Source organism: Ammospiza caudacuta, chromosome 1, assembly GCF_027887145.1.
Source record: "Ammospiza caudacuta isolate bAmmCau1 chromosome 1, bAmmCau1.pri, whole genome shotgun sequence".
Taxonomy (NCBI): domain Eukaryota; kingdom Metazoa; phylum Chordata; class Aves; order Passeriformes; family Passerellidae; genus Ammospiza; species Ammospiza caudacuta.
Genome location: NC_080593.1, coordinates 139,250,498 through 139,276,389, shown reverse-complemented (window position 1 = coordinate 139,276,389; position 25,892 = coordinate 139,250,498). Strand labels below are relative to the sequence as shown.

The window sequence follows — 25,892 nt, the reverse complement described above, 5'->3', positions numbered from 1 at the left end:
GAAGGAGAAAGCAGAATATGGCTAGATGGATGGATGGATGGATAGATAGATACAGACAGAGAGACAGAGAGACAGAGAGATAGAGATATAGATAGAGATATAGATAGATAGATAGATAGATAGATAGATAGATAGATAGATAGATAGATAGACATTACTATAGCAATCAATATCCACATTTCTGTGCGGTATCAGAAGTGATAGATTCTTGTATTTACTCCCTTATTTCATTCTAATCCCAACAAAATTTCATCTCCTGCCCTGCTCTAACAGAGTTACATTTCCTTAAGTAGACATTTCTTCCCAATATAAAAAAGAACCTAAATAAAAGCAATGCTAAACTTCTGCAACTCTGTTCTAGCACTGGAGTCCAAAGTTGGTGACACGGCCAGTAACAGTCACGAACAGAGGTACAGCTTGTAGAGGAAATATAGGAGCAACTACAGATCAACAGTTCCCTCAACACACAAAGGAGAAAATTAATCTTCACAATTCTCTTTTTAAAGAGAACCTAACATACAAGTTCAGACTGTGGAAACATGATTTAATTCTTCCTTTCACTGTCATTTGCTTATGAAACCTTGGGATAATCACTTACTTCTGCAGCATCTCAACTATGGCAATATAGTTGGTATTAATTATTACGCTGTACAAAAAAGACAGATATTAGAATGGTTTTTCCACTCTTGTGCTAGATGTGGTCGCACTGATATTCTTTAAAAATTACTCTTCAAAGCTCTGTCTCATTCTGGGATTAGACTGAAATATGTTTCACAGTAAGATTTCCATAAACTCAAAACTCTTAATCATTAAGTTTATTCATCAGTGGGGGAAATTGTCAAAATCTGAAGCTCATGTGTTAATACAACTAAGCTATCTCCTCAAACATCACACACATTTCCAAAAATAGCCAGAAAAAGGAGAAAAGATAGCACGATAATTGACAGTGTTTCAAGATGTACTTTCTAAAGTATGTCGGCAAGTACGTCAACAAAGCTGTGTAATTGCACTATATGTTTCCAACAGATATGCCTACATTAATTAGTCAAGATAATGATTTCATGGAATAGATGGACTTGAGCAAATAGAAGTACTTTCTTCTTTCTTTTTTTAATGGGTCTTTGATTTTTATTTTGCCCTTTGGTCCAAATGCTACCCCTATTCTCTCTCCTGCTTTTCAAAATTCAGTCCTAAATTCCATCACACCAAACCAGTTTACAAATACTTCTTACAGAATCAGAAAAAAATCACCAAGGAAGAGAAAATCTGCCCACTCATGTATTTCATGCAGAAAATTCTACCAGCAGAAACTATATCCACATGAGAGATTCAACCACAAGGATTACATGCTCAGAGTAAAGCTGTCTTTGACCCCTGGCTTCTTCTGCAAGTACTGATTAGAATCCATCTGCACTGGAACATCAAACGTTAATTTTTTTTTTTTTCTTACCTGGGTTACAGCTTTGGCTAATCAGGAGGTGAAAGGCTCCAGATCCCTTACCAATCTTCTGAGCCATCCAGTCTGCCTTTGCAATTACTCTTAATCTTCTAATCCTAAAATATTTTCTAATGCTCTTGTTTATTCATTTGCTTTGTGCAATATAGCATCCAGAACATTTTAACCATCCCACACTTATGAAGTTCTTCATGTCATGCAGGCCAGAACAGATTCCTGGCTTTCATGCAAGTTTGTGTAACACCACCCAGTTCTCTAACCTCCCCTGTGGAGAATTCACTCCCTCTCATTCTCTTTCTGCATTTTAAACTAGCAGAATCTTCAGAGTATATTCTTAAAACTATTTACTATGATTAATTTATAGGTACATAAATCTATGTTGCACAAGTGAAGCAAAAACTCAGGGCAAACTCCTGGCTTTCTGGGCTGTTCATACTTACCAAAACAAGAAAGCAAGCTATGGGATCACATTCATTCAAAGTAAGTGCATTCTTCTTGAGATTTATTCTGTTGCCATTGAACCCAACACAGTTTTTGTGTCATTTGAATTTTATAAGTATTTTTAAAACAAAGACTGTGACAGAACAATAACAGAACTTAAATTAAGGTCAGGAGACCAGATGTGCAAAACCAACAAAAGAAAGAAAGAGAAAATCAAGACTTTCATTTGCTAACTAGTGCTACTAGACTAGTATCTAAAGAAGCACCATTCCTTCTATTCTCTGCAGTTAAATTACCAGACAGTTCCTTGGCTACTGTAAACTCACACAGCCTTACAGGCTTAGAGGCAAACTCGCACTGACTTATACCAGAAGAAAACCTAGTGGGTTTCTTTTTTCCCCAGGAACTTTATTTTTCGAGCTCTCATCCTTTCTGTAGACTATCTTAGCAGCTCATAACTTTAAGTATAAGTACTAACATTACTGGTCTCACCAACTGTTTTTATTAGCTGTTCTTCAAACATTACCAAATATCCCTGCAATAAGGTAAGGAATATCAACACATAAACAACTTCGCTTTGAAGCCTGTGAGTATATATCACATCAGTTGTTCCACAAACTGTCCATCTGAATATTCTAATATTAGTATAGACTACTTCTCACTGCAAGGCAGCTAAAATAGCTTATTTCTGCCACAGAGCAAGGCAATGTTTCCAGGCACTTACTGTGTAAGTGCAGCTGACACAATGTAAATCACAACCCATCATTCTGAAGAGTAAACGTGCAAATATCTCCACAGAAGTGATATAAAGAACTTCTACTGCATATAATCATACAAATCGTTGCCTATCAGCTATTGTCAATATAGAAGTTAAATACCTCTTCCATGTGCTTTTTCACATAATATTTGTAAATATGCACATATGCAGTTATATATGCATTAAGAAGCAAATATACATATATGTTGCTCCCAAGCAAATGCCTATGGACTTCTTTATATGTGTGATTTACCACCACCAATTTCTCTACCTCCCATCATTTTTTTTTCATGTCAGTTGTTTAAAAGAGAAGACTGAATCCTGTGCTTCTGAGAAGTGACACTCCCAAGTGTGCAAGGCAGCCTCCAAGCCTGATAATGACCCAAAAGTAAGATTCAAAATGAGCAGGTATGCCCACGTGCAGGTGCAACGCTCAAAGAGAGCTTGATAGTTTTCAGTTTAACAGCAAAGTGCCCAGGGTGTCTGCAACATGGCTGACATGAAGTGAGCCTTGTGTGACATCCACCTTCATGCAAGTTCTGTTCTAAGATATGCTGCAAAAACTAGCATGGCACAATGTACTCAACAAGATCGGGGTACATAAGATGCAGCAACAGTTGTTCAGTTTGTTAATTCTAATTCCTGTATTAAGGACATTTAAGCCAAAATCAGTGAGACAAACAATATAAAATTTGGATCCATTTCTAAGCATGCAAGGAAAATGAAATTCATTCATATGCATGTTTGCTCACGTCAACCACTTATGCACCTGTGTCACCTTCTAGGAAACCCACTTGATAACAAAGAACTTTAAGGTTTGACTTGCCAATAATACAAAACAGAAAGTGCTGTACTTGTTTAGGCCACCAGTCTGTAATTCTCACTTCATCACCGTGAGTCCCTTTGCCAAAATCACCAAAACTTTATCATGAAAAGCACTGCTGATTACAACTGTACCCCTAAAAATTCCGACATTTTTTTAAGTCTTACCTTCACAGCTTCATATTCAATCTAACTGCTAATAAAAGCATGGAGGACAAAAACCAGAACCTACAAATAAAATCACTGTTTCTCATTCAGCTGAATCCTAGTTAGACTAGACTTTATACTAGTTACACATGTCTAACCTGAGAAAACATGCCAGATTTGATACATTGAAATCCAGACCACTAAATACTAATCAGGGCATAACACCATGTAGACACATAGAACTCATTGGGGATTTATAAAGGACACAAGAGGAAGAGCTTTACAGACTCTGTGTGGGCACTTCTATCACATTCTAAGACACTGAGCAGCCTGCTGGCTGGAGATTCAGAAATCCTTTTGGTTGCTGTGAAATCTGGGAGCAGTTGCTAGCCCTATTCATTATATTTACTTATTTAATGTTCATTATATGTACTTAGATATGTAACCAGTAGGTCAAGGGAGGTGGTTTTCCCCTTCTATTCTGCTCTTGTGAGACCCCACCTGGTCCACCTGGGCATGGGTCTCCAGCTCTGGGGGTCCCAGCATAAGGCAGACATGGACCTGCTGGAGTGAGTCCAGAGGAGGCCATGAAGATGATCAGAAGGCTGGAGACATGAAGACAGGTTGTTCAGCCTGGAGAAGAGAAGGCTCTAGGGAGAATTTATAGCAGGCTTCCGTACCTAAAAGGGCACAAGAATGCTGAAGAGGAACTTTTTATAAGAGCATGTAGTGACAGAACAAGGGGTGACAGCATCAAAATGGAAGTGGATAGGTTTAAATAAGATATTAGGAAGAAATACTTCACCAGGAGAACAACTGAGTGACTGGAACAGGTTGCCCAGAGAAACAGTAGATGCTCTACAAAGAGATGCCCAATCCCTGGTAGTGTTCAAGGACAGACTGGATGGGGCTCTGAGCAACCTAGTCTACTGGAAGATGTTCCTGCCTATAGCAGGAGGGTTGGAAGTAGATTAGGTTTAAGATCCCTTCCAACCCAAATCATTCTGTGATTCACATATGATAAAGCATTAGGCTGAGTGGTATAAGACAACTCTTACAATATTGGATGTCTAGAACCATAGAAGAAAACAACTGTCAATAATCTCATATTACTCTGTGGAGTAGTAGATAACGCAGTCATTTATTCTTTTTCTTTCTCTCCCCTACCCCAGGTGCAGTGAAATGCAATCAACAAACCTAATGATGGCTTTTACTATGCCATGCTTTTCCAGAAATTTGTCTTGTATGTCTGTCTAGATCTAAAACCATGAAACAATCAAAATCAGAGGACTAAATAAAAAAAAAAAAAAATTGTACCGTCATAATCTTTTTAATGTCTGAATAGAAGAGGAGGTAGACCTGTGCCAATGAGTTCCAGAAGCAGGGCCATGCTGAGCAGGAAGCGCCTCAAAGGTAGCACACACAATATGAAGCAACCATAAGAACTGCTGATCACTGCAGTCTGTCTTTATTCATGGATGCATAAATACCCTTCTCCCTTGGGACATGCCATCTGAAACCCTTACCTGAACACAGACATTTCTGTCCTTTCTTTGAGGGACACTATTCTCTTTTAAAACACACCAGGAAATGGGGTCACGCTCCCTTTTATACAATAGCCTAATGGCTTGAACACTTGTTCAGGAAACAGGAAAAGTGGGTTCCTTTCCTTGCTCTCTCAGAGGGGATCCAAGCCTGCTTCTTAACTTTTGCTGGGCATGTCCCACGCCTCAGCTATAGGCTGCTATGTGCAAGACAGCACTCTCCAGCCTTCCTGTTGAAGCTGTCACAATTACTACTCATTAAAAAATTGGGGGTTAGAAAAAAAGACTGCCTGCTCTCTACTTGCCAGCAACTTGCCTGTCTCCAGACGTTAATATACACATTAAAGAGTCATTAGATCAAACAGAAAAGGAGACTTAATCATACAGCAGCAAAGGCAATAGCTTTCAGCATCATAGCTGTTAACTTAGTCACCTGAATTTTACTTTAAGTGAAGTCTTTAGATCCAGTATAAAGGCTACTGCTTTAGACACGTCCACAAAGCCTAAAGCCCAATATCCAATATCCTCAAATATCCAGCAAGACAAAGTTGCCTATAGAGATTGATCAATTAACTAAATGTGAAGAAAAAGTAATGGGGAGCATATCAGCAAAAGATCCATTGAACTCACTTCAAATATTATTTTGATTATAAAAGCTATAAAGCTGATTAACACATTCCCTGGGAATTCAGAGATGTGATAGTGAATGTTTTCTGAAATCTATACTGGCAAGAAAGTTAATCTCCCAGAAACAGCTGAGTGATTTCACCCAATCCTATGGAATTTATAACTAAATGAACCAAAAACTTTAAAAGAGAAAAATGGGAACAAAAAGTACAGATTTTCAACAGAAAACAACATTTTCTAAGAAGACAAAGGAATCTGCTGCATTAAATATTCATATCAAGTTAAAATCTGCACAATAGGAATGCCAGAAAGACTGGATTATTTACACAGCTCCCAGACAAATTTTCTTTAGGTACTACAAAACACACTCCCAATATTTGAATACCTGTATGTGAAACCATACATATATCCCCAGTTTTGCTGATTATACCCCCTAAAAGCTGCTTTTTGGGGTTGAGAGGGTGTTTTTTGGCTATGGGTGAGGTTTAACTTCTCTGATACAAGTCCAAAAACACATTTAATTTCTTTTTCCAAGCCCTCAGCAAATGGACCACATCCCTAGATCTCGACAGATAGGATAGAAGATACTGTATTTTCCTGCACTCAAACATTTTCCCATTGCTTTTTGTTTGCCTTTGTTATGAATGCTAACTGTGGGGCTCCGTAGCATCCCTCACTACTACCAATCTTCACATACCATCATCTCCAACTGACTATTGTGAGCCAGATCAAAGTCAGTCATCTTCCATCCTCTGGCTTCTGTGCCCAGTTCCATGGCCTGAGACCATAAATCTATCAATAACTTCCAGCCTAGCTACAACAGAACCGTTTGCTAAGTGCAAGGGAATCAATAAATTAGATCCTAAGCCCAGTTCATTACTATTTCAAGTTAATTACAAAGGGATTATTTTCATTTAGCCCAGTACCTATAAAAAATAATAGTGTTAACGTGAACCAATTATTCTTATTCAGGTTCAGTTCCCTCTCATGTTATACAGGAGTTTGACTGAACTGATTTTAACTGGAGCACCAATCAATATGATCCCTTGTTGCGGTGGGAGATGCCAGCCGTTCAGATGCATGAGAAAAAACCCTTCAAAATGGATATAGGAGTAATATAAACATGTGTGGATGCAAAAGGGATTTTCAAATGTTCTTTTACTTTGTTCATGAACCTCTCAAAGCTGCTATGAATCAGGAGTGGGGGAGGAGAAAGCATAAAAATATTAATTAGTTACTTATCTTCTGACATGTTCTGGATCAATGCCTAGCACACGTGCAATTGATGAAGTATTGCATTTGCCACAAAAGCTTATTTAATCTTCTATTCCCAAATTGACCAGGGAAAACTAGCACCCTTAAAAATTAATTTTCTAGGTGCAGGGTTTTTTTCTTTCAAATAAACAGCCAACATTGTATAGGCTGTCTGTTCTATTTTGGAAAATGTTTTTTGTCTGAGAAAAGACTGATCTTAAGTAGATTATCTATGGACTGTTTCCTACTGCTTTTTGTCTCCCCTGCAGTATCTTACTGCCAGAGTTTAGTAGACAAGTATAGTCTAGGTTCAGCTGTTTTATTTCTCATTCTATCAGTTCAAACTGAGATAGCTCACACATCTGTTTTATTTCTGAGAGCACTGCAAAGGAAAAACATCCAGCTAATTCTAATCAAGCATAAACTTTCCTATAAATAACTAAGGACCTAACGAAACAATTGTTTGGAGGAAATGAAAGTGTATTTAGAAACTCAAATTCCTCTATACTGTATGTCTGAGCTGTCCAGTTTGAATGTCTTCCTGACAGCACAGATCAGTTGCTCTAAGATGCTGTCCCTGGAGTCAGCACACTGAAACTATAGCAGGAAATCCAGGTATTAACATCATACTATGTGCTAATTATAAATCATCATTTCACAATCTGACATTATTCACTTCTAACCTCTTTTAACTACATCACGTATTTGCTTTCTAATCAGAGTTTGACAGGACAGAATGTCTGACATGAGCCAGTGATCTTTTAGTAAGGCAGCAGTTCAAAGATGGCAGCTTTTACACATAGTAACGACCTTAGTTTGATTTGCTGCTCCACAAAGAAATTGTAGAGTTCTTTAAAAAGAGGAAAAGTTTAAATAATTTGCAAAGCTTCAAGTTCCTGACTTTTTCCTGGTTTTGGTTTCTTCCTTGATGTTAGAAGTTAGCCATCTTAACCTGTCTTGCAAAATTTCTTTCTTATAGCTATGGCTTCTGCAAGCACAATTTCCACCTTTCTACCTTTTTATTTTAACATAGCCTGGGAGTTTTATCTAGTGATTACTACAATGTTTCCATGTACGCAGTCACTTGAAAATGGATTGACATTTGAGCATGTATGGTATGCAAACTTTGTTACTTTGGTTTGATTTTTCTTAAAATCTGAATTTTTGTATCATATAGAATACTGAAATATCCTACTGTATCTCTCAGTTCCAAAAGTCCAAGAATATTTTTTTAAAGAATCTTTTTAAAAATAATTAAATACTAGAGGAAAAGAAACTAATAAAAAGTCCATGAAAAACTTTTGAGTTCACTCTTTCATGGTAAAAATAAGATTTTTTTTCCAAGCAGTATCTGTAGTTTTCCTCCAACTTCAACTAGATGAGAATGACTAAGGCAATAATCCTTTTCTTACAGGCTTACAACATGAAGGACAGCATGGATTACTGTTACTTTTTGAAATGTTTTAAATATCCATTGTGTATCCTGTTTTTCTGGCACTAGACAACTTCAGAGCTGCCAAGACTTGTCATTTATTTTATCTTAATAAAGAATCAATAAGCCAAATCTTGACTCCCAGCAGCTGATAATTTAGGATTACATTTTTAATTTCCAGCTGCTGTCTTTTGTCTATCTGGTGGTTATTTTTCATTATTATTTGCTCTTTTCTTTCTGTGACAGTAAATCCTTCAGATATGATTACCAATTCAGCCGTTTGCCTGTCTGCTGAATAAGATCTCTTGCTATTGATTACCATAACGACTAAATCCTACACAGAAATGTCACTGGTCAAAAAGCCAAATACCCATTTACGCTCAGCAGACCTGCAGAAAGCCTGGCTAAAATAGACCAAAATGGTTCTGGAGGCTTAAGCAGGTTATATGAGATACAGGAATCACGTAGGTAGGACAGGCTTTGCAAGATCTGGCTTTGCAGCTGAGAAGGCAGCGAGCAGAAGCGGGGAGGCTGGGAGCATACAAACCTGCACATCGTAAGTCCCATTTAATAGGACAGGCCTCTGGGAATTGATGTCCTGCAGTACCCCTGAAAGCACAGTGCGGTTGACTTTCTGGAAGTCTTTGGAGTGGCTGAATTGCACCATGTTGTGGAGAGCCAAAATTTTAGTGTCGAGCTCAGCATCCTGCCTGGTGCGGTTGTGCAGTCCTAGGTGGTACTTGCGGAAGTGTTTGATGAGATCTGTGGGGTCGTTCCCGTAGTAACCGTACCCACAAATGTTGCATTTGAAGTCCTGAAGCTCTGGAGACAGAGGCGCTGTATCTGGATTATCATTTACCAACAAATCTGCTTTTGATTTGTTCAGCCTTAAACCCCCATCTGAAGGCACTTGTGGGTTTTTAGAGGCCATGGGGACCGGGCTTGAGCCTTGGCCATCGGTTTGACCACTTTGCACTTGCACTGTTTCATCTGAAGCTTTTGGCGACATCTGATGCTCCTCATTTGTCTCTGCTGCATCTCCTGACGGGGTACAGACCACATCTTGGGTGTCATCTGCATCTAATTTTTGAGGAGACTTCAAGGGCTCACAGATTCCCCCAACAGCTGGAGATGAGAAAGCCAGCATATTTCTGTCTGTCACCTCATCATGAGGGAAGGATGGAACATTTCCTCCCTTATTGTGGCTTTCATAATTGAAGCCAGCCTTTTCACTCAGCACTGAGCTTTTCAAGTCCTTTTTAACACTGGAAGATGACTCTTGGATATGCATGCAAAGTTCCTCCTTGTTACTTAACTCTGCCGCATCACCCTGGTCAGTGTTTGCTTGCATCTGCTCTGCAGAAAATTCTTTTTTCCTTCCAGACTCTTCACTTTCAGTACCTGTAGACTCAAGGGTCTGTACCTCACCTTCACTAGCAACGTTTCTTAGAGGGGGATTCTTTTTCCGGACCATATCTACCACAGAAAAAGAAATAAGAAAGGAAAAAAAAAAAAAAAAAAAAAAAAAGGGAGAGAAAAAAGAAAAAAAAGGAAAAAAAAACCTATAGAATTATTCAAGATATACAAGATATGTAACAGATTATAAACCTGACACCTTTAAAAGCATTCTGAACTATACAAATATCTTGAGTACATCAACTTTTCAGAAAATTTTTGTTGAACAGGTTTTTAAGCTATGCAGAAAACTTTTAAAAAATTATTATGCTGAGACTAAACTTAACTAAAAAGAGAACTGTAAAGAACCTAAAAAAAACACTTCCATGAGAATCAGTGAATTGCAGGTTTCATTAACTTTTGGGATGATAATAGTCTGGCAGGAAGAATTTTAAATTAATGCTTCTTTTAAAATAATTTTAAAAAACTAAGGGGAAAAATAAACTTTTGATGTCTAATGTTCATACACAGTACATTCACATATAACATAGCTTTGCAAAAATAGACCTAAAAGACATAATCTTAAGAAGAACTTGAGTTATTAGGAAGAAAACAGATTTAGGAGAGTAAGTACTTGAGGTTTCAGAGAAAGTATTTTCCTAAGCAGGTATCAGTTTCCATATAGCAAAAGTTCCCCCTCCTACTGCCCATAAACTTCAAACAGGATTATATGGATATTCTAGAGTCTAGCCCCACAGTCCATTATTCATGTAATTAGTTCTATTTGCCAAACAAAGAAAAACTTACTTTATTAGGAAACCCATTGTCAATAAAACTTTACAGGCCTGGATCCAGACATTTGACATCACTGTGTGGCTGAGCCAGGATCTGCCCTGAAAACACCTGGAATCCACATGGATCTCATCAGCCAAACCTTTCAGTCCTCCTTGCAGACATAGCCACTACTGCTAAATCTGCAAGTACACTTCCAGGATCCATTTAAGAAAGCTGAGACAGGACAGCAATAAGGATCAGAGAGAAAGGGGGAGTCTGCCACCGATGAGTTAGCTGCTTTCTGAACAGAGGGGATTATGGAAGGACAAGCAAACACACTATGCAGGTACTAAGTCAAACTCCTCATCCACTTCACCTTCCCCACTCTATTTAAGAGAAAATATATATATTAAACTCCCCTGCTGTCTCAGCTGTGTGGTTCTGGATTTGATATTCATCACCAGCTGGTTTGATCCATTTGTGTTCACATGCTAACTATGGGCAGAAGACAGATGTGCCCCAACTTTTCTATGCTCTTAATCTCTGCCAATGCTGTATACAAGGATGGATGTTTCTCTTTGCCAAATTGTGTGTGGTCTGGTGGCAACAGCCTGCAGTACCACACATGAGATGTGAGCTACAGACTCAAGTCTGAGCCCCCATTCCCAGGCCAGCCCTGGCCCGGCCCTACAGAGGCACTGGAGATAGACATTGCTCTGCCAAGAGAGGACCACCTGGAGACTCCGGGAGCAGCCCTGATGTGCTCCAAATGGTGCTGTATCCAGACCTTTGAAAGCCATGGACAACCTTCTCAAAACAGTACTTTGAGAAGCAAGGCTGGGGACAGAGGTTAAAAATAAAAGAACAGGCATCTGTACATCCTCTTATTTACATCTGCTCCACATGAAAGGGCACTATAAGCTCTGTTGATAAAAACAGACAACTTCTTAGGGGAAATGTTCAACTTGTGTCTTGGGCTGGCTCTGTTGTCTTTGTGGTTGAGCTGATCCACAGGCAGCATGGGCTACAGCAAGGCGGCTTTCACACAGAATGCCAGCTCATATTACAGAAATTTTAACACTCCGTGTGGTCCTAATAGGTTTCTTAAATGCCTACTGCGATGCTTTACTGCAGAAGACACGTATGCTTGGGAACCAAATGTCTTCTCTTTAAAATCAACTACACCTACCAGGGGATGAGTGAACTACATTGGACTCTTTTTTCCCCAATAACTTCTGAACCACAAAGTCACTCAGAACTCAGAGAAAAGAAATATTTTCTGCTGTGGTAAGAGAACTATTACAATAGACTCAGCCTACTAAAACAACATGTAAACATATATAATTCAAGGTATAAAGATAGTAATTAGCCTTTCAGCAGTGCTACTTCTCTGTGAGACTCCATGAATGCTCTTGGTTAACACACACACAAAATATCTGTGAGTATCTCTGATAGGTGTTCAGCTAAGTATGTACTTTTCTCCTGGTTACACATCCCAAACCGTTTTTAAAATAACTTCTGTTTAAATGCAATTCGTGGCAGATGACAGAGAAAGAAGTCCTGACTGCACAGTGAAGAAAAATCAGAAATCAAGAAAGTAAACATCATGACTGTTACCTCAGTCAAAATTAAACAAGACTAAATGCAATGTTATAAAATGTTTTTGCTACAGATATTTTTGGCAGATAAGGAAAGCTTAGAGATTTGCTATCCTCATGACAACTGACAGAAGAGAGTCAGAGAAAAGGACAGAAAAAAAGTCCCTTTAAAGAAAAGAAAAGAAAAGAAAAGAAAAGAAAAGAAAAGAAAAGAAAAGAAAAGAAAAGAAAAGAAAAGAAAAGAAAAGAAAAGAAAAGAAAAGAAAAGAAAAAAAAAAAGAAAAATCTAGACTCTCTACAGGCTAACTGGACAGTAGATCTAGCTACTTTAATTCTAATTTTCCCAATACATTTGTGAGTCTGGGTTGTTAATGGAGGGGGGAAAAGGAAACAGTATCTGCCTAATGGAGCTTTTTCATGCAACATTCTACATTTGGAGAAAGAAAGGAAAGAAGAAAGAAAATAACATTGACTTCCTTAAGCTGAATTTAAAAGTATTTTCCCTTATTTTTCTTTTAGCTTTTGAAAAATCATCTGTCATTTATTTGATATCCACATAAGGGAACAGTAAGAAAACACACAGGGATTTTTTTTGTTGTCGAAATTCCACCACTATCATTTTTCAGAGACGTATTATGTAAATAAAACTACATTTGCAATACTCCTAAATTGAAGAAACCATCCCTTAGCAAGTCATAAGTTAGATACAGAAAGAATATAGCCACTCTGAAATTATTATCTCTAAGACAAATAACAGATTGCACAATGTTTTATTGTGTGCCAAGAACGTTTTCGGTTAACAATTTCACTTGAAAAAATAGATCACATACTTGTAAAATCATACCCAGCATTGACTTCATAAGGCATGTGGCTTTAGAGTGCTTTTTACAATTATTAATTCTATTAGTCAACTAGCAGGCGGGCTAATGCAATTGTCTTAGAAGATGCACGGAAGACACAGAAGACATTTTGAGAGCTGATCTGTATATCTGCAAAACAAAACAAAAAAAAAAAGGTTTTCCTTCCTAAATTATGCATTCAAAATATGGTGTTCACTTAAAAACATTATTATACCTATTGTACATTCCCATGCATCTATTACTGGACACTATACAAATAGAGTCTGCTGTTCTCTATTTCCCTCCAACATGAGAAATCCCATAGCTCTCTTCTCCTCAGAAGGAGCTCCTGCTCCTGCACACACACGCACTCACACAAAAAGACAAAAAGTATCTCAGAGCTAATGTTTACCAAACACAAAGTCTAAAACAACTTTAAAGTAACTGTTGAAAATGAGCTGTAGAAAGAAAGTGTCTTAAAAATTCACATGCATCATCATGGGACTGGCCTAATAAATAACTCCATCAGCAGTTGCAAGTTAACCTCTGCTGGCTGCCTTGTGTTCCACTTCAAAAAAAATTCGTGGTATTACTTTCATTGTTAGCAGACAACTTCCCACACCTCTCCAGTGCCATTGCAATAGTAAGCACATTTGCCAGGTGCTAGTAAAGAAGCCAAGTGAAGAACAGGCTTTGGGACCTGGCTTTTCAGCACTGAAAATAGTGATCTGCCCATAATAAAAGAATTACTAAGCCTGATGTGAATGAAAGGACTTCTCGAGCTGAGGGAATTTTGGATAAGGCCCAGGTTGCAGTCATATGTACTCTCCCTCAAAAACAGGCAAGGCTACTCTATGTGGTTCATACATCTGCAATTTTCTGTTCAACAGTCACTCACATCAGTTCATCCCTGGAAACAAAAATTTCTTCTAGATTCAGTTTGTAATTCAGAATAATGAATTACCATAGTGATTACTGAACTTCTTAAAAAAATAAAAAAGAAAAAACAAATTCTGGTAATCAATAGTTTCATACTAGTGGTGAAGATAATGGCTAATTACCTGCTGATCACCAGCTCCCCAGCGGGTCACTGTTGTTGCTCATTACTTTTACTGAATGTGATGGCTTGTCATCAATGCCTATTGCAACAGAATGGTTGTTGCCTGGTGCTTGTGCTGCAGGTTTAGGTCAGATCTTAGTCATACGCTCTTTTTAACAGAATAATCCATCTAGAAATATGTTTGATTTTTTTGAGATGCCACTGACTACTCTTTGTACAAGCAGATGCACAAGCAGACAAAGAGCAAACTGAGTCAAGGGTATATGAAGACTGTGATATTATCAGTCAGTACACTGCGGCAACAAAAAATTAAATGAAAATACACATTTATATTCAACAGGCTCAAGTAGGACATCTTTGTTAAGGGATAGTAAAATTAATACTTTTACACTCATATATATTACACACCCACACAAAGACATATAATGCACATACGGCGCGAGAACATCAATCATTTTCCCAGAATAATGCAGCAAAAAATCATTAACTCTCGGTGTCTCAGCTTAATATATGTGTAATACTTACCTATCTCACAGGAGTGTTGTGAGGCTTAATTAATTAGTGACTGTAAAGCACTTTGTGATCCTCTAATGAAAGGTGCTACATAGCACAAAGTATTATTAAAATCATTAGGACCACAAAAAAGCCCTGTGGAATTCCAGCCTACACTGTCTGTTGGGGTTGGGAGCGATCTTAATATTAAAAGGAGACCATCAGACTAATTTTCATAATTTTTTCAAGATTTTTCCCCCTTTGCTGTTGTGATAGCACGTTAGAAACTAGAAATTTAATCTTTATCATCTTAATAACATACACTCATGTAGTTTGTTACTGCAGGGCTAGAGAAGGGAGCAGTGCTTTTGGCATTCATCTGGCTTTCCCTTTTAAGAAAAAAAAAATTTGCGAGATTGAGAGACATATTTTGACACCTTCCCACACTCCACTCCAGCAGGACAGTCAATCATGTGAGATCGCAGGATACTTGCTATAGCTGCATGGGAAAATGATGCTGTGGTTTTAATTTCTCTCCTTTTTACACTTTTTCTTTTGCAAAAGAAAAAAAAAATAAGAAAAAAGAGAAGAAAAACAGCAAAAAAAAAAAAAAAAGGCGCAAAACAAAACCCAGTTTATTACACATAAATAGACTACAAAGTCTGTCTGCTGTTCTTCATATAAAAACCCCGAAGTGTTCAAAGCGGCGGCTTCTATCAAGCACATAAAGTCCCAATCAGTGCGGAGCCTCCTCCCCACTCTCCGTGCAACAATCGAGCAGCTGTAAGGCACACGAGGCCAGCGAGCTCCCGGTCTGAGACGGAATCTCTGGGAAAGCGCCTCGGCGGCGGCCCCGTCCCTGGGGAGCCAGCGGCACCCAGCCCGCCCTCACCCTCCGCGGCAGCCGGGCCCGCCGGGCTGGCCCAGGCCTGCGCCCAGCGCAGCCTCAAAGGTAACGAGCTCATTACTACAGCCCGCAATGCAAAGACCTGCCATGTTTTCTAATTTAAGTGTTAAAAAAATATATATATTTAAAACCCTGTAAATAACACTGGAAATTCCAGGTGAAATTGCTGAAATTACTGAAAATTAGATTACATTAGATGCAAACTACCCCAGACTCAGACACAGCGGTAGAGGACTGGCCAAAGCTGCTGCTCTTCTACCTTCCCTTGTGGACATTGCACAATGAAATGAGAGAAAAGAGATGTACAGCTTCACATCCCCACCACCTCTGGCTGGGACACAGAGCAGGAGGCAGTCACACACGATGCTTCTCTCCCACTTTTGCTCGTGGTTGTCAGAGCAAGCCTGCTGGCAAACAACCAACACATGGTCCTCCCTAACTTTTCTCTGCTGAGAAGGAAAGAACAACTCCTTTTATGTAAGGAACCCAAGAGTCAGGCCCTAAACCGTGGGAGGGCAGAATAAGCCTAATGACAAGCAACTGCCTCTTCAACCGGACCACCTCCTTTCTGCTTTGGCATAAGTGTCTTCACACACCATACAGGACAGAAGATGTCACAGCTCTAAGCAACTGACAAGTTAATTCCAAAGGAGTTTTTAATCTATACATGTTTTTCTGCAAGCCCTCAAACTGCATGTCCACTCTTTCCTGCCTGAAATTGCTAAGGTAGAACATGATTCCTCGTATCAGTAAAATTAGGCAGGATCAGACATTGTAATTAGACAAATTAAATCTGTTTGATATTTTATACTCCACATGCTCCACTGAAATTATGATAACTTCATCAATCTAAAAAGTGCAAGAAGAAAACAATGTATTAGTAGAAGAAGAACACATCATATTAGTAGAACAGCATTACAGCAAAACACTGTTGTTTTTTCTCCTCCTCTCCTATCTGTTTTCATTTTCAGGCTAAATTCTTCAGTTTAGCCCCTGATCACCAATTTGCCAAGGGCTGTTTGCAATTTTTTTCCCCCTACAACAAAGAGACAAGTGGAAAGAGCTGTGGTCTGTTCAAGCTTGCTCCTTCCCATTTACATTTACTTTCCCAACATCGATCATTCTCAAATCTCTAAAGGTGCACTTTTGGGCATCTTAAATCCTGTTCAGCTACAAAGTGCCATCACCTTCAAACAACTCTCATCAGGTAAATCTCTTATTAATTCACACTGAATTAATTCACAATGATCTTTTCTATTACCTTATGCTTCAGAGCACAGCACACTTCAGTAATCATCTAGCCACTGGAATAAATCTAACCTTTTCTATGGGTATAAAGCAGACACTTGGTCATTTCAAAAGAGTTTAGGAGCGGCATTTCAAAACAGATTGTTTAAGCCCACTTCCAGGCACTTATTTCATTTTAAGCTCACTCCTGGGGTAATCACACAGACACTTTCAGGAGAAACTGAAGTCAAAAGGTGATGTATCTAAAGAGGTGACATGAAGGAGAATTGTATCCTATCTTGCAACCAAAATGAAGAATTCTAAACCTGCTTTTATTTACAAGTCCCTGAGCACAGCAGGTTTATGTTCTGCATTTCTTACTGGCCTGCTGCAGAGAGCTTGTTCCTACCTGCCCTCCACAGCCATCCATCTAGGATGGGAGAGCCCAACAAAGCAGGATTTACTTTTCCCAGACTTCCAATCAAGTACCTAAAAGCACTCCGTATACATGACAACTAATTAAAACTCAACAAAGCTTGTGAAACAGGAAAACTAACATCATTGCCATTTTATGGATAAAAAATATTATTTACAGAGAAATTAAAAATTCAAAGTGTTCAAGGTGACGTGCAGGCAGACTTCTTGGCTAGTGACTGAACCTGGGTCTCTCGATGTCCAGGTCCGTATCCCTCTCCTGTATGTATTTCAGTAAAGGAAGCATCACCCTAGCACTTGGCAAAAGGCCAACATCCCATAATTTAATAAGGTACAGAAGGAGCATCTCATGCAAAAACCTAAGTGCTCCAATTTATCATGACAGTTATGGGATAAGCTGACATTTTATTTGTATGTAAATTAGTCTCCAAAACAGCATTAAAAGGCTGCACTTTCAGAGAATATTATGCCTTTGCTTCTCTGTTCTGCATTTATCTAAACTCAGCTTTGTATATTAAAAGCAGTTTAATTTTTATGTATTGATGCTGCTTTGCATGCTCCCCAATCCACTGTTATTGCACCACGGAGAGAATCCAGCCTGATTTGCTTACTGCAATAAAGTAACTGACTTCTGCCAGGACTGACACCTCCTATGGGATCCCTGCCTGCCATCCTCTCCAAATCTTCCGGTTATTCTATTAATTATCTGTTGTTATACTTTATAGGATGCAGAACATTCCCTATTAGATGAAACTGGAGGACCATTTAGTCTGGTGTTCTCTTTTGGAGATACCAGATCCTTCAAAGAAAGTTCAACTGCCTTTCAATAGAATCATCAACTTCTGTGAAAAATAAATTGCTCCTGATCCTCAATGCTTAAGACAGCAGCTTACTTTCTGAACAGTAAGAGGGTCTGTAGGCCTTAATTATATCTCAAAATTTTACTATTTCTTTTTAAAGAAGTCCTATATATCCCCAGGTCCAATAAAAGTGACCAGACTCTATGTCAACATTGCCATGATCCTGGTATCGGTGACATTTTATAGCTCTCACTCTACAATTTAAGCCTTAAAAAAAAGAAGAAAAAAAAAAAGGAAATATTTTAAATGTTTAGAGTTTGCTTTTTGCCAATGGAGTAGAATTTTCCCTTAATCTTGTACCAGCAAGAATCAAAGACCTCCTGGGCTGTGGGGGCTGTGGGCACATCTGTCACATCCGCACTGTTCATCTGTCTTTAGGGCAAGCAACCACTATCTTGCCAAACTCTTCTAGTAGGTGTGGCAATCTCATATGTTTCAATTTCTTTTCAGCCTGAGTAAACTCAGTGTTCTCTGTAATCCAAATGTCCTTTGAAGACAATGGGAGTTTAGGGTTTGCAGATGACTCAGAACTGAATCTGAGTTGAGTGTACTGGCAAAGCAAGCACAGTGCTACCTTCAGATGAAGAGTGAGGAAAGAAGGTGACCTCCTGGCTCCTAGGCAAGAGCAATCAGGTATGGGTACAAGAAATGACTCATTTGTTCTTTTGCATTAAGAATACAATGGACTGATCCTATTTCCCTTGAAGGTAATGGCAAAAGCTTCACTGACTGAGAAGCAAGTCTGAGATGTGCTGTCCCTTTCTGCCAGGTGAGATCTGTGATATGAAATGAAGGCAATCAGAGTTCCCTTGCCCAAAACCTCAGTGAAATGGAACCATAAATTACTTGGGACAAGAGGAAAAGATGCAAGGGAGATAGAGGATGGTTTTGGCTAGCATTCCAGAAAAGTTCAAATAATTTTGTTTCCAACTAGAGGCAAAGTCCTCCCATTTGAAAAGGATTGAAATTTCAGAAACTGGGAAGGAGGCAGAAGTCTACAGCCTAGACCTAAACCAGTAATATTAAATCATCACCGGAGAGGGCATTATTGTAGTACTTTTCCAGCCAGACCAGAATCAGGATGAACATGAGTTTGCAAAAATGTCCTTAATTTTTTTTTCTTTAAAAAAAAAATTTGGCAAGAGTCTCCAGACACAAGTTACATAGGTAAGAGAGGGCAACCAAGGGCAACCGGAGTTGAGCCCACATACATCAAAGCAGACTCAGGCTTTGGGTACCCATCCAAACTGAGCCTTCAAAGGTTCTGATGTTGCCCTATTGTTTAGCTTGAATCTTGTCTAAGCTTGTTCAGGAGAACCCACATTCTGAAGTATGGAAGAAGGGAAAAAGAACACACATTTTCCAAACTGTGATTGCAAAACAAAACAAAAAAATGTAAATCTACCTGCTGCAGGGTAATACTGGTAAGCGTGGCTAGCTATTGTTGCTCCCTGCTTTTCAATTTCCATATATTAGCATTCATTGCCAACATTATTAAATCTAAAGTTATTTGGATGCTTTGATCAGCAAATTGAACCTTGAGTCTATATATGATGTACCTATATTCACATAAAGTTTACAAAATTATTATATTTCCCTATTTTAACTTTTTTCTCCCCACATGCTGTGACTTTCCATATATCCCACAGCCATACATTCCAAACACAGACTAATTTATTTAGTAATTTATTCAAGAATTTAGATAAAAAGAAAAGCAATGGAAATTGTTTGGCAATGTCTATATAAACAGTTCCTATACATTTGGGTTGAATCATCCAGCAATCACTCATCTTGACATGCCTGTGACAGATAAAACTTTCATCACCAATATGCCTTCTTGACTTAGAGATCAGGAGACAGGGGATCCATATTACAAAATCTCTTTTACTGTTTATGGCTATCACAAAAATTAAAATCACATTAAACATAAGCAAGTCAGAATTTTGGCACTGTTTTTCCACTCAGCACAAATAACCCCACTCTCCATTGTGAATGGGGGAGAAACAACAGCAGTGGCAACCACAACAAAAGACTGGATTGTGTGTTCTCTACACAAAACAGAAAGCTGTGCCTATTCAAGAAACCTTGGCCATTTGTCAGAAATTACAGAACTGATGTTGAAGCCCAATATTAGCTCCAGCCAAAGCAGTGGTGAATTACCTTGCCATTCGAATCATCCCTATTAACAAGGAAAGACTCTTGCAGCACACATCATATGGTCCTCATGCAGACTGAGAAACAGAGCCGCTTTCTTAAAAAAACCCAAAGTAAAATACATTAAAAAAAAGACCAAAGTGAATGCAAATAGATTCACTCTGAGTGGTTTGTCTATTATTTGCCCTTTTTATCTCTTATTTTTCTTTTGAAGCTGAGAAGTGAAGTGAAATGCTGATGAGAAAGCTAGTCTTCCAGCGCTTCCACCTTAATCATTTGTTATGAAACAGTTTTAAAACAGCAGCATTTTTCAGAAAGCCGTAAGCACTGAGAACATGCATTCGCTGAGGAGCATGATCTCTGCTTTACCCATTTCAGTTCTGGTCAGAAAAGGGGGAAAGAGGGCGCAGAATAAGAAGAGTCCTTGATACTCTGCTGATGTGGCTTTGCAGCAGCTTTGTGAGTGCTGGCAACCCTTTAAAACTGGCAAGGGATGCCAGCACCAGCCTGCTGACTGCTAGATGAATATATATAGTGCAAATAATGCTGTTCTTGAATCAGTTTTTCCCAAACTCCCACATAAACTTTCCATGGGAAAATCTCATAATGCCTGCATAAGTGATTTTATGAATCTAGCTTTCAGCTTTTGATAGAAGATTTCTTACGCTACTGGCTTTGATTCTTTATTGCACAAAGGGGTGGTGCCAAAAGCCCTCACATTAGCCTGGACCATGCAGACATCAGAAATTTAATTTAAACATCAGTAATCTGCCAGGATCATAAAACACATACAAAAGAAGATTTAATTTTTTTCCCCTGGTAGGTAAATATGTAATTTCAGAAACACGAGTGCGGCATAGGTGGCAGAATCTGCACGCAGCAACATAGAGACAGAAACTAAAACTACCAATGAGAGTAGAAATCTTCGGTCTGAAGAGACGAACAGAACTGAACAGTTGTTTTATTCCTATTGAAGATACATTTTGAAATAAGTAGGGCACTATATTTCTTTTCCAGAAATAATGCACCTGAATGTTTCTTAAAAATATATATATCACTACCTCTCTAAAGGTTACAGAGAGGTACAACCACAGATTACACTAATATTTCCATTCTCAAAAATCCCATGTACGCAAGCCTTACCACATTGCTCCTGTCTTCCTCCTCAGAGCTGCCTTCATGCCGCCTCAATTTCCAATTCAGTACCTCACTAGTTTTAAGAAATATCCAGCAATGATGTTGAGCTGATTTGTTGGACTGGGAAGTATCCCACAAAAAGTGAAAGCTTTTGCCGTGTTCTCACTTACAAAGAAAACAACTATTAAAGCAACTTCTGGGTTCACTGGCATTTTGGAGTCTAAAAAAAGACCCAAAACTACTTGCAGAGGCTACAACAGTACCTTCTTTGAAGTAATGTTGCAACTTGTGCAAAGGAATTTGGGATGTACCTGAGATCTGAAGGTGCGGACTACAAATTAACACAGCCAATTAGGTGCAGAAGCTGAGAGTCCAACATGGATGGGGTGAGATAACCACAACTCATAAATAAAAGGACTGGCAAATGTGAGCCAGTTGCCTGAGTACAGATCATGTCACTCTGCTCATCTAGCTGCTGCCCATCAATAATCTGTTGCTGTTTGCTCTCCCCGTGATAATCAATCCAAGTTAGGGGGGCTGCTTCTAATTTTCCTATGAATAGCTGCAGAACATCCACAACTGCTTTTTCAAACAACTCAAGAAAAAAATGTTTCATCCACATATCAGCATGCAAATTCTTCCCAAAAGGGGGACTAGTCAAGAGTAAATAATTACTCCTGTAAGAGTTTCATCTGATAGACATCAAGACAAAAGGCTACAAAAGTGAACTTTGTACCATTAACAGTCAGGAGAGAATCCAACTTCTAAAATTACTTGAGTAACTGATACAGGACCCCAAAACTGTGACAATTCTGTAGAGAATGTTTCACAATAGATGTAGTCATCTTTTAGGGATTAGTATTAGCTATAAATTTCTTACTCCCTGAAATCTGGTACAACCGGATTTATACAGCAAAGATGACTTCCTTTGAAGAAGACAGAGATGAAATCACAGCCAATTAAATTGAAGCATCTCTTAAACAATTCTTTTGTTAAGCAGTATGTATTGAAAGAATAAGAATACATGAGAGAAATTAGAAATTATCTTCATAATTTGGCCGTGGCTTCTCTTCTTGTGAGTAATGAGAACAACCCAAGATCACAGATAAAAACCTTAATGTCAGAAGACATCCATACAAGCATTGTATGTAGATAACAAGAAGAGCATATATATGCATATATGACCTAAAGAACAGAGACTGCAGTAAACAAATGTATTTGTAAAGTACGTGAAGTACTTGGGTCTTCTCCAGCATCAAAATCTACTGATTAAACCAAACATAGACTCAAGTCTCTTTTAAAAAAATAACCTTGTTATCACTGAATCCCATACCATCTTGCTACGCCTTGGCCTATAAATAGAAAAATAATTCTCTTTATGGCTCCCAGATCTAAAGAATCAATTTGATTTCCCATCCTATTACACTCTAAGTTGTTGAAGCTCTGGATCTCCTTTGAGTATGAAACAAAAACACCCAAAAGCTCCGCTCATAACCCTCACGCTTCATCTGCCCAGAGCGGAATCCACAGCAGTTGCCATTTTGCCTGCTCACAAGATGGCACGCTTGTCTCACTCCAGCTGCACAAATAACTCTGCATCACACTCACAGCACCGGGGATAATTAAAGGTTAGGCACGGAGGTGGCAGCAACACGCTCCCACAGCAGCAAGGGCTCCGGCGGGGCTGCAGGCCTGTCTGCCTGTGCTGGGCTGCCTCAAACACCACCTGGGCCATGACCTGCTGCTTCTCGCTTCCCAAACTCTGCCGTGGGAAACACTGGGGGCTTGGAAGCTGCAAACCCCAGAGGAAAAAAACGTGGCTCCTTAAGCTCCAACTGAACTTTGCCTACATAGAACTCTACTGGCCTCTGAGCTGAAGGGAACTCGAATAATTCATGAGTACACTGTAATCTGGGCAACAAACACACACTTGATTAGACTCTAAAATTACTGAAAATTACCATCTCCCTTGCGTCCTTCTAACAGCTTGACATATCAATGCCTAATGTCTCATTATGTTTCAATTTGAATCATGACTGTAAATCACTGGAAATACACAAAAAGAATGAGACATCATATTTGGGTGAAAAAAATGAGGATGCATGAGAGACTGGACATTAGAAACTTTATGAAAATATTAAAATCAGCAACCAAAACATCCTATAAACTGAGAAATGGCAAGTCCACTGGAGGTAGTGGAATAAAGACCCCCTGCTACACTTATCACAGGTAGAGTTAAAAGTTGTTCCGATTTAAAGAAATATCCTTTTTTCTTTTTTTTCCTTTCTTTAAAGACCTATGTGGGTAATAGGAACTTGGAATCTCATTGTAACTGTTGATTTCATTCACATTCACTATAAAAGATCTATCAAAACAGAAGAGATAGCACCTTTTATTTCAACTGCAGAAAGAGTGCATAAAGTCAGGGACTTCTGTTTACATGGCAGGTAAGTACACACATTTAATTGCACACTCAGGCCCTTCAAGTTAACCTGTGTCCTTTATACAGGTAAACAGCTGCTAATAATTTTCTGCAGATCCCTGCATTCTGCTCTGAATTCACAACATCACAAGAAAATTTGATCTTTGATCCCAGCAAAATGAAATACATCTTAGGCTATACTGGAACTGGCATGTGACCACTGTAACTGGGGTTCAAGAAGTGAGGAAGTGTCAATGGTTTAGGCATCAAGATGAGCAAAAGGAAGACCACGTGCAAGCTCACACTGCCATAGCAATGCTGTGCAAGCTGGAAACAGCGAAGCCACATGAAAGAATCAGACGCTTCTCACTGCCAGTTAAACTGCTTCCTGTAATTATAAATATACAAAGGTTAAAGTAAGAAAATTATTGCAATGCACTGATAGAAAATGAATTCTCAAATACTCAAAAGATTCATCAACAACAATCTATCAGCATAAGATACTGTGGTAACAGTCAGTATTTCTGAAGCAGACAGCCTGACACTTTATTTGCTTTGCTACATGAGAAAAATCCAACATCAGATCGTGGGTACATCCCAACTGTGGGATACTCTTCTGCAGCTCCCAGCTCCAAATGCTCACTCTGGCAACATCCCGAGTGCGCGTCAGAAAATCTGGTTTGGCACCGTTCTCCTCAGCATTTTGGACTCCATCAGTAGAAACTCAAGCGAGCAGACAAAACGCAACATGCGCCATCCAGATCAGAACTGCAGAGTCTGGTCTGCAGGAGACAATCAGCAACTGCTCAGCACTGGCTTATGCTTCCTGCAAGCACTCCACCTTTCAGCAATACTGAAGGGACACTTTCTGTTCTAGTTTATAAAGCCATTTTATTCATTATTATTTTTTTTTGACTCCCTAAATAGAATAGTAGATGATTAAAATAAGAGAGGCAGATCTATGGTTAGGCAAGTAAACATGGTCTCATAATTTCCTTTGCATCCGTAGAAAATCAACATTATACACTAATCACTCCCACTCCTCAACAGCCATATCACAGCTATGTTTACACTGTTTTTGTAACACTCATCAAGAAGTGAGCCTGGCCTTGAGGCCAAATGACAAAGCAGAGACTGAAACTCTTCTACACTATTCTCAAGTCACTTCCTTTCATTTGAACTAGTCCATCGGGGTCTAAAAGTCTTATTTCAAACAGCTGCATCACAGATGAGCTAACAAGACAAATACTCAAGTGTTTATACAGAAAATACTAAGGAAACCGAATGATAACAAAGTTTTATGATACCTTCAATCTAGAGAAGTACTGAGATATACAGAAAACTACTGAAAATTGTATTGAATGTGGGAATGAAAACTAATAGGGAAGAGTGCAATCTCTGTGAAATAACAATCCTTCACACTTTATAAACAGTGATTGAAGAAGGAAAAAAATAAAGAAAACAACACAGTAGTAGACAACAAATACAAACCAGCCCAAATCACACTTTAAAAGGCATTGTGTCTCAGGAAAAAATTTGAGCATAAACAGGTAATTAATTATGTCACAGATGATACTGCATTAAAAACAACATTTTAAAATGTTCAAGAAAGGTTAATGAAAATTAATGAAGATATGGAAGATGTGGCTCTTTATGAACATGTGAAGTGAAGCTCATTTAGACTAGAAACACAATTGCTAGCAGCAGGTAAACATTAGGGAGGGAAAAGCTTAGGATCCAGTTGGCATAAGAACAAATAGACTAGCCATGATTAACTTTGGGCTGAAAATGAGAAGGAAGGGTTTTAACTGACAAAGCAGTGAGGCTATGAAACATCCTTCTACCAGACGCTGTCAAGGCAGAAAAATTCTACCTAATTTTCGGATAAAGGTGGGTCACTTCATAAAAAGGATTACATACTGTGGTTGATGTTCAAAGAGCTACCCATTGCTCACAATTCCCACAGAACTTCAGGACAGCATACACAAATCCATTTTTCAGGGTATGCACAGCCTTACCACTATTCCTTAAGAATGTACATGCCAAGGGCACTGTTTCCTCAAAAGCAGTTGGGGCAAAAGTTAATTCTTTCTCTCTATCATTTTTGTTTAT

General features: G+C 38.7%; 1 protein-coding gene across 3 annotated transcripts in view; it reads right to left on the bottom strand.

The window, feature by feature from the left end:
* TRPS1 (transcriptional repressor GATA binding 1) overlaps nucleotides 1-25,892 on the bottom strand; it is a 206,312-nt gene that overhangs the window by 154,105 nt on the left and 26,315 nt on the right. The window contains exons 2-3 of one of the 3 annotated variants that reach the window (XM_058806621.1): nucleotides 13,078-13,236; nucleotides 9,028-9,956 (exon numbers count right to left, since the gene is read on the bottom strand). In XM_058806621.1, the coding sequence (XP_058662604.1) occupies nucleotides 9,028-9,956; nucleotides 13,078-13,114 (966 nt within the window). In that variant the 5' untranslated portion in view covers nucleotides 13,115-13,236. Of the gene's footprint in view, nucleotides 1-9,027; nucleotides 9,957-13,077; nucleotides 13,237-17,753; nucleotides 17,764-25,892 lie in introns of those variants that run through there. The other 2 variants (XM_058806639.1, XM_058806630.1) reach the window with 2 other exon arrangements.